Source organism: Podarcis erhardii (assembly GCF_964252035.2).
Source record: "Podarcis erhardii genome assembly, chromosome: 13".
Lineage (NCBI taxonomy): Eukaryota > Metazoa > Chordata > Lepidosauria > Squamata > Lacertidae > Podarcis > Podarcis erhardii.
The window spans coordinates 8,430,355-8,439,762 of record NC_138502.1 but is presented as its reverse complement, the minus strand read 5'-3'; the positions used below and the strand labels follow the sequence as shown (position 1 = coordinate 8,439,762).

The following is a 9,408-nucleotide window of genomic DNA, read 5'->3' as shown; positions in this document are numbered from 1 at the left end:
AAGTAAGGAGAAAAACAAAGATATCATAAATCCTCATATTGCAATAAAACATTCCCCTGGTTTAGCCTAAGCCAGTAATATCTTGCACTCTTCCAAAGTTTCCTTCTTAACAGGGCTGGTCCTACCATGAGGCAGAGTAAGGCAGCTGCCTCAGGCGGCAGATCTTGAGGGGCAGTGAGTGGTAGGAATGTAATCTAATTCTTCAATCAATCAAATCTTTACTACAGTCATAGACCAGCATAAGTAGGGTGGGGTACAATAATTTAAAATCTGTAAAACGTTTTGGAAAGCTAAAATTATTAAAACAGAAGGTATATATAAAACACTATAGGAATCTAAAAGAAGCTAAAAGAAGGGTTAGGAGCATTAAATAAATGTGGAAGAGCATAAAAGGTTAGTATATAAAAGGCTATGGATATCAGTTCATTACAATCTAATTCTTGCCAAAATCGGTTTGGATTGGGATTCGGTGAACTCATCACCCAGACCATTTTGCTTCAGTTCTCACTTTACTAAATGTAACTATCCCCAATCTGGTCTTTCAGCCTTTTTTTTTTGAAAACAATGCTACTGTTTACCTTTTTAGTGGTCATTTCAGAGCTGGTTGAAAATCCAGTGAGCTTGTAATTGCCCACTGAAGTAGGCATGAATTAGGCATCTTGCCTCAGGTAACTGTCTGTTCTAGCGAGAATGAAGATGTAATAGACCTGATCCTTCTCCCCAGATAATGTTCTTTTCCATTTTTTTTCTTGACAACTAGCCAGCATGTTACCAACTTGTTGTTTAGTAGTTTAGTCATGTCCGACTCTTCGTGACCCCATGGACTCCTGTCTTCCACTGCCTCCCGCAGTTTGGTCAAACTCATGCTGGTAGCTTCGAGAACACTGTCCAACCATCTCGTCCTCTGTTGCCCCCTTCTCCTTGTGCCCTCCATCTTTCCCAACACCAGGGTCTTTCCCAGGGAGTCTTCTCTTCTCATGAGGTGGCCAAAGTATTGGAGCCTCAGCTTCACGATCTGTCCTTCCAGTGAGCACTCGGGGCTGATTTCCTTAAGAATAGATACGTTTGATCTTCTTGCAGTCCATGGGACTCTCAAGCATCTCCTCCAGCACCATAATTCAAAAGCATCAATTCTTTGGCAGTCAGCCTTCTTTATGGCCCAGCTCTCACTTTCATACATCACTACTGGGAAAACCAGAGCTTTAACTATACGGACCTTTGTTGGCAAGGTGATGTCTCTGCTTTTTAGGATGCTGTCTAGGTTTGTCATCGCTTTTCTCCCAAGAAGCAGGCGTCTTTTAATTTCGTGGCTGCTGTCATCATCTACAGCAAATGTGTGACCCATTTCATTGATTTTGCAAAACACCCATCCCACCCCCTTGCTCCTCCAGTACAGAGACAGACTTCTCCTTGAGAAAGACACCTGAGGTTTTCTGAGCTGAGCTGAGGTCAAAGGAGATCTAATCATGTTTAGATGCTCGTTCATCAGGATGTCCATATGGACCCCCTGCAACCCATCCACACAGTTTGCCCAGGAAACAGAAAACAACAACAATGCAGTTTGTATTTTTGCACGGATTAATAATGAAACGTAAGAAGTTTAAATATAATGATAGCAGTAGTCAGTTAGCAGACAGTTTAAACCAAGGGTAGATGATGACGGTAGCTGACTAAATTAAATTATCATTAAATTGTATCAGAGCAAATATTGTCCTATTTGAAAAAATTCTAAACAATGACCACAACCAGTACAGTACAAGGAAATCTGCAGAATGTTTCTGCAGGCGAGGCTGCTTTGCAAAGAGGTAGGACCAGGAGATTAAGGACCAGTTGGATGCATGCAGTGAATTTTGCTACTATCCCTAGTGTGTGTGTGTATATGTGGGTGTGGGTGTTGGTTTCTGTAGACAAACTATTTCATTGAGCATTCACCCTGATTTGCTTGCAAAACACTTATGCAAAAGTTAGATTATATTTTGGATTTATTAAGCATTCGTTCTGATTTGCTTGTAGGAATTTTATGGGAAAATGAGCATCTATCCTGCTCAGTGCTTTTTTTTCTCTTCTAAAAATGTTTTGGTGTACTCTCAAGAAAATCACCATTTTATAGTTCAAATCAGGAAAAATAAATACAGTAAATGGACAAAAATACAAAGATTCACGACATGTTTAGGGGTATGTGTGCCCCTGTGTCCCCCCAGAAAAAAGCACAGATCCTGCTTTCATTTGAATTTGCATACAGCGTGTTTATACAGCTTTCCATTAAGGATTTGATCATTCTATATTTTTTAATGCACTTCCCTGCCACTTTCTTAACCACAAAGCATCTTTCTTTCTTTCTTTCTTTCTTTCTTAAACTGGATTTTCCGCACAAGGGCAACAGAGCACTTTAAGCCACTTCTTATTACTACTAATAATCTACTCATTATTAGGCACGTGAATCCCTCCCACAAAATACTGACAGTCTGGAGGCACATTGTGTTTATGTTTGTGCATGTGTGTGTGTGTGTCTAAGCTAGCCTGCTGCCCTCAAGCGCAGTGGAGGAGGCTGAGGTAAGGCTGTGTACACACCCTAAATTAAAAGCACATGACTTCTCCCAATCATGGGAGCTGTAGTTTACACCCCACAGAACTACAATTCCCAGTACCCTTAACAAACCACTGTTCCCAGGATTCTTTTCTGGGGAAGTCATCTGACATACCCTCCAACATTTCTTGGATGAAAATAGGGAGGTCCTGCATAATAATAATAATAATAATAATAATAATAATACCCTGTCCATCTGACTGGGTTGCCCCAGTCACTCTGGGCAACTTACAACATATATAAGAACATCATAAAACATTAAATAACTTCCCTATCCAGGGCTGCCTTCAGTTGTCTTCTAAAATTATATAGTCACTTATCTCCTTGGTTGGGGGTCTGTGTCATGTAATATTCATGCCCTCCAATAAAAATAGGGACGTCCTACTATACCCTTCAACATTTCTCCAATGAACATAGGGACTTCCTAAGGAAAAGCGGGATGTTCCAGGATCGAATCAGAAACCAGGATGGCTTCTGTAAATCCAGGACTGTCCCTGGTAAATAGGGACACTTGGAGGATCTGATATGAATGTAAGACTCTAGTCCAACATCCTGTTATCACAGCAGCCACCCAGATGCCTGTGGTAAACCCACAAGCAGCAACCCAGTACAAAAGCACTCTTTTCTCCTGCCGTTTCCAGCAACTGGTATTCAGAAGCCTATTGCCTCAAGCTCAGGAAGCAGAGCATAAACATCACAGCTAGTAGCTGTTAAAAGCCTTCTCCATGAATTACTCTGCTCTTCTTTTAAAGCTATCCAAGTTGGTGAGCATCACTGCCTCCAGTGGGAGTGAGTTCCATAGTTTAACCATGCACCATATGGAAAAAAAGTGTTTTCTTTTATATGTCTTTAATCTTCCAACATTGCCCGCGAGTTGCAGTGTTATGAGACAAGGGGAAAACCTTTCTGTACCCGTTTTCTCAGCATCATGCATACCGTATTTTTCCATGTATAAGACAATGCTTTTTGCTAAGCAAAATTAGGCAAAAATTGGGTGTCGTTTTATACACAGATAGTGAATGCAGAGAGGGGACATGCGATTAATGGCAGCAGCGAGCAGGAGATTGGCAGCGGCGATTGGGCGGGTGATTGGTGGCTGCGGCAAGGCCTGTTGGAAATTGGCTGTGGCTGCGGCAATTGGGCAGGCGATTGGCGGCTGTGGCAAGTGGGCGGGTGGGCTGTTGGTGGTGGCGAGCAGGCAGACAATTGGCAGCTGTGGTGAGGTGTATGATCGGCAGTGGTTGCGGCAAGTGATTGGCAGTGGCAGGCAGGTGGGTGAGCAATTGGCAGAAGTGACCTCCCCCATCCCCCCCAAAGCTAAACAACTTAATTTCTTAATTTTGGGTTAAAAAAAATAGGGCTCGTCTTATACCAGGTGGCGTCTTATACACGGAAAAATACGGTAATTGTCTGCATCTCTATCATGTGCCCTTTTACTCACTTTTTCTCTAAACTAATGCAGCAGCCTTGATGCTGTGAATGTGCTTTAAATGTACCGTGTGCATGCAGCCTTATATACAATGGCAGCTCTGGCATTTTTGTACATGGAATGCGGGAAAGAAATATCTTTTCACTTTGCCTCAGTAACCAAAATGTCTCCGGCCAGCTTTGCCTAGTGTCCAGCCTCTGAGGAAACAGAGTCAATGTACAATATAAATTACCGTATTGGCCAGAATATAAGCCACACCCACAAATAAGCCACACCTTTAAAATTCAAGGGAGAAAAAAACAGACAATACCCGAATATAAGCCGCTCCCTTAAAATTGGGTTACAGGCTGAAAAATCGCAGCAGTTGGTAGAATTGTAACTCTGAGCCAACTTAAGCGTTTGATCTTGCAAGCCCGCCAAAGCTACCGCACGATAGCTCAAATCGCAAATTGCTATTCAGTTGCTACAATTCCACAGGCACCCTAAATGGCAAATGTAGAAGAAAATTCTACGGGTTAATTGCACAACAGTCTCAAGCTCGCAAATCAGTTCTGTTTTGCCGTATGTCTGTTTCAGCAGTGATATCGTAAAAACCAATTTTTGTAAGGTTGCGAATTTAAGCCACACTTTAACTTTTCACAGTCGGAATTTGGAAACAAAAGTGTGGCTTATATTCAGGCCAGTACAGTATTGTGTTTTATAGATAAATATATGGACCAAGCATGGCCAAATTTGGCCCTCCAGCTGTTTTGAGACTACAACTCCCATCATCCCTAGCTAACAGGACCAGTGGTCAGGGAGGATGGGAATTGTAGTCCCCAAACAGCTGGACAGCCAAGTTTGGCCATGCCTGATATAGACAACCTGTGCTTTCCCCCTCTGTTCAGGTTCATCGCATGGACCTCCCTCTGCTCTGTTTAAATGGATAGTCTAAACCACACCACAGTGACCCATTTTGTGTTCTTGGGGTTGACTGGCAACCGGCAGCGACTTGAGCTGGCTTTGTTTGCTATCTTCTCTATCATCTACCTGCTCATCCTAGCAGGTAACTTCCTCATCATGGTGACCGTGGTTTGCGACCGGAGTCTCCACACCCCCATGTACTTCTTCCTGGGCAACCTCTCTTTCATCGACATCTGCCATTCCTCCGTCACCGCGCCAAAGATGCTCCACGACTTCCTGTTTGCCCAAAAGACCATCTCCTTTGGCGGCTGCATAGCCCAGCTCTTCTTCCTTCACCTCAGCGCCTGTGCTGAGATCTTCCTCCTCACCATCATGGCCTACGACCGCTATGTTGCCATCTGCCACCCGCTGCAGTACATGTCCATCATGAGCCTGAAGGTCTGCGTCTGGTTGGTGGGCACCCTGTGGGTGGGAGCCATGGTCCATTCCCTGGTGCAGACTGTCCTCACCATCCGCCTCCCGTATTGCGGCCCTAACGTCATAGACAGCTTTTTCTGCGATGTTCCCCCGGTCATCAAGTTGGCCTGCACTGACACTTACTTGACAGGGCTACTGATTGTGTCCAATAGCGGCATGATCTCCTTGGTTTGTTTCTTGGCCCTCCTGGCTTCCTACATCATCATCCTGGTATCGCTAAGAGGGAGGACCGCTGAGGGGAGGCGTAAGGCCCTCTCCACCTGTGCCGCCCACCTCCTTGTTGTGGTGCTGTTCCTGGGGCCTTGCCTCGTCCTTTACACCCGCCCTGTCTCGAACTTCTCCATGGAGAAAGTGGTGGCTGTCTTCTACACCGTGGTGACTCCCGTGCTCAACCCGGTCATCTACACGCTGAGGAATGAAGAGGTGAAGCACGCCATGAAGAAACTCAGGGACCGGAAGGTCTTCTCTTTGAGGAAATGAGTGGCCGTTCTCCTCAGGCGGGGAAAGACTGGCAGATGGTACAGATGGTGAATCTGTCAGTTTTGCTTTCTCTCAGCTTCCCGTTTTTCCTCCAGGTAGGGTTGGGAGAGGTTCCTTGCCTGATACCTTAGAGAGCCCTTGTGTAGACAATATTGAGCTGGGTGGACCTATGGTAGAAGAGAAGCAGTGTGGTGTAGCGGTTAGAGCCTCGGAATAGGACCTGGGAGACCACAGGGAGGGCGCCATGAAACTCACTGGATGTCAACACCTTTCAGCCTAGCCTACCTCACAGAGTTTTTGTGGGGATTAAGTGAGGAGGGGAAGAACCATGTCTACCACGTTGAGCTTCCTGGAGGAAAAGGTGGGGTGTGAAGGCAAGCGATGAATAAATAATAAATGAAATATTATTTGTTTGTTTCTTTATTCCATAAACAAATGTTTGATTCTCTATGGCAGCCTGTAAGCTGGGATGTTAGGGTGAAGGGCAGACTAACATCAACAACATGATATCAAATACGAATGATGCATGATATCATGATATCAAATGCAACATGATATCAATACGAATACTAAACTGATCCATCTAGGTAAGCAGTGGACTTTCCCCCAAGCTTGATCACGCCAGAGTTCAATCCCCCCCCCAAATGAATGTGCAGTTTCAAAAGCGGCAACAAATGGAAGGAGTGCCTCTGACCATACACAGAGAATTTCCCTCTCTTTACTAGGTGCTCTTCCCTTCCAAAGACTGAGGTAAAACTTCCCAGGTCCAGTGGCGTAGTGTGGGGGGTGCAGGGGGGGCCCGGCCGCACTGGGCGCAACATCTGGGGGTTAGGGGGCGCAAATCCATGGGTTAGGTGTCGCAAATTACTTGTCTTGCCCCGGGTGCTGACAACCCACGCTACACCACTGCCCAGGTCAAAGTAGCCTCTCCACAGCACCTCTGTTTGGGACTCAACAACTTGAGACGGTCTCATTAGGATGGCAGGGACATTAAATTCAAAACAAAACAAAACACAGATTGTAAGGTTTATTCTTTCCCTAATATAATGCTTTAAGCTGATCTCCACCCCCCACTGCTCCTTCTTCACAGTCTTTTATGAAGTTTCTCATGCACTTTTGCCCATCACTCTTCCACCTCATGAAAACTTCTGTCCTCGTTTAATTAAAACCTTAGAAACTTGCTGGTGAAGTTTCATCATCCACCATTCCTCATCAAAGAAACTTTTAATAGGTTCCAGGGGGAGTTGATTAGAGCAAAGAAGACTTCCTTTTTCTTTTCTTGCTGTGGGACGACATGACGCAGACAAGGGCCAAATGATCTCTCGATGTAAAGAATTGCAGGGATTGTGTATGTGTGAGAGAGGAATATCCCTTTTGTACTAATGAAAGCTGAACAGGAAGGGTGAGATGAGCCAGCAAAAAGAGTTGGTGTTTTAGTGGGTGGCGCAGATGCTTTGTATACGCAAGAGGTCTTGGGTTCAAACCCCGGCATTTCTAGGTAGGGTTGGAGGAGATCTCAGTCCACTAGCAGTCAGTGTAGGCTAGAGATGGGAAACTTTAGGGCGGAGGGAGGGGCAAATGTGGCCCCTGGACCACTGTATCTGGCCCTTGGGATACTATGCAGGTCACTCCCCCTATTCAGCCACACACTCCAACTCCCCAGATCACTCCCACCACTGACCTTACTTTACTCTCCTCGGTGGAATCTAGACACATACAAAGAAACGCTGCGAAAATGCTTTTTTAAAAGAACGTTTTGAAAAATATATTGAATTTGCCATAAGCCCACCATCACCATCTAGTGTCACATTTGTATAATACACTTAAAGCACACTTAAAACGTTATATTTGCTGAGTCCCTAGAGTGGTTTTTACCTGGCTAGAGTGTCCTCTTGAACTCTATGATGCCTCTGGTTTGCCTGGATAGAGAGGGGCATGTAGAAAAACCAGGGAACATTTATATTCAATGCCCCACCCACTTTTGCCCCAGGCTCCGCCCACCTCTGGCATATAGCCCCCAGAAGGCAATTGTGTGCTGAAAATTGTTCCCTATCCCTCATCTACATGGAACCAGGGATGGTGCTGGTCTACTCGTAGCACCGTCTCTAAGATAAGCTACATGCACACATTACAAAGGCTTCAATGTTTTGTTTACAGTATGATCGTGTCTTGCACAGGGGTTACATTCCGGAGATGGCACATAGGCGCACCCAAATCACCCTCTTAGAACCGCAACCAAAAATGGAAAGGGACATAAGATAACGGCAATGCTTTGCAGCTTCCTTTGGAGACATCTTTTCCCTTCACCCCATTTGTGGGTCCATTGTGTTCCAAAGCCCAAAGCAACCTTTGACTCTTTAGCAATACCAACAGTGAGCAGCGAATGGGTGTTAAGGTTTTCGGTTTTCATCAACCAAGGGTTGTGTGGCGAGTTCCCGCTTCCCCCCAGCAGAAATAAAGACACGACACACTGAATATAAGGTTAAATGGGCAAATTAGGCCACAACTTTATTGATTACAGTGGTGCCTCGCAAGACGAAATTAATTCATTCCGCGAGTCTCTTCGTCTTGCGGTTTTTTTGTCTTGCGAAGCACCCCTATTAGTGGCTTAGCGGATTAGCGCTATTAGCGGCTTAGCGGCTATTAGCGGCTTAGCGGCTAAGCAGCTATTAGCGGCTTAGAAAAAAGTGGGGGAAAAGGGAAAAAAACTCGCAAGACTCGCAAGACGTTTTCGTCTCGCAAAGCAAGCCCATAGGGAAATTCGTCTTGCGAAGTGCCTCGAAAAACGGAAAACCCTTTCGTCTAGCGAGTTTTTCGTCTTGCGAGGCATTCATCTTGCGGGGCACCACTGTACTGGAATCAGTGGTATTGGCCTTAGGCATTGATCCTATCGACTAGCCAGCTTCAGCCCAATTGCATGAATACCGGCAAGGGTTAACCACCAGTAAGGGGAGTCTCCTGCTGAGGCACGTCAACTAGGAGCTCCCTCGGGGTCACCGCTTGGGGGCGTGCCTTAGGCCCACACCTCCATAGGCTTCGGACAGGGCAATGCCCCCCGGAGTCCTTTATTGGACTACCCTTTGTTGTGGGGGGAGGCGATGGTGCTTCCTCCCCCCCTCCAATACTCTTAAACCTCCCTAACCAATGTCTAGCGGCCAAACCGGGAGTTGTGACGAGTTGCTACGAGGTAGGCGAAAAACCAAATGGCTAAAATTGCCAAGTGGGAAAAATTCCTACCAGGCCCCTTGTGGCGACCAACATATGTCCATAGCAATGTCAAGGAGCCTGCCTAAAGGGAGGGAGGGTGGGAAACGGAGTCAGCTGGCGCGGCGAAAAGAGGGCAAGCCTCGGCAACGCCGGCCCTAAATAGGGCAGGCCACACACCCCAGCCACCCGATTGGATGGCTGTGTGGGTGACGCGGCCGAGGATTCCCCTAGGTCTCACAGGGGCTGGGAGCAGCCCCCACGCACATGGGGTGGGCATGAAGCCCGCAACCCCACCTCCTCCCAAGCTCGGAAGTGGCTGAAGTGA

General features: G+C 46.1%; 1 protein-coding gene across 1 annotated transcript; it reads left to right on the top strand.

Moving 5' to 3' along the window:
* Positions 1-4,937: 4,937 nt before the first annotated feature.
* On the top strand, positions 4,938-5,876 carry LOC309326621 (olfactory receptor 4E2-like; the record flags this gene model as incomplete). Its single annotated transcript, XM_081835490.1, has 1 exon — positions 4,938-5,876. One exon carries the CDS (start codon positions 4,938-4,940, stop codon positions 5,874-5,876), a length of 939 nt encoding a protein of 312 aa, XP_081691616.1.
* Between the last annotated feature and the right edge of the window lie 3,532 nt (positions 5,877-9,408).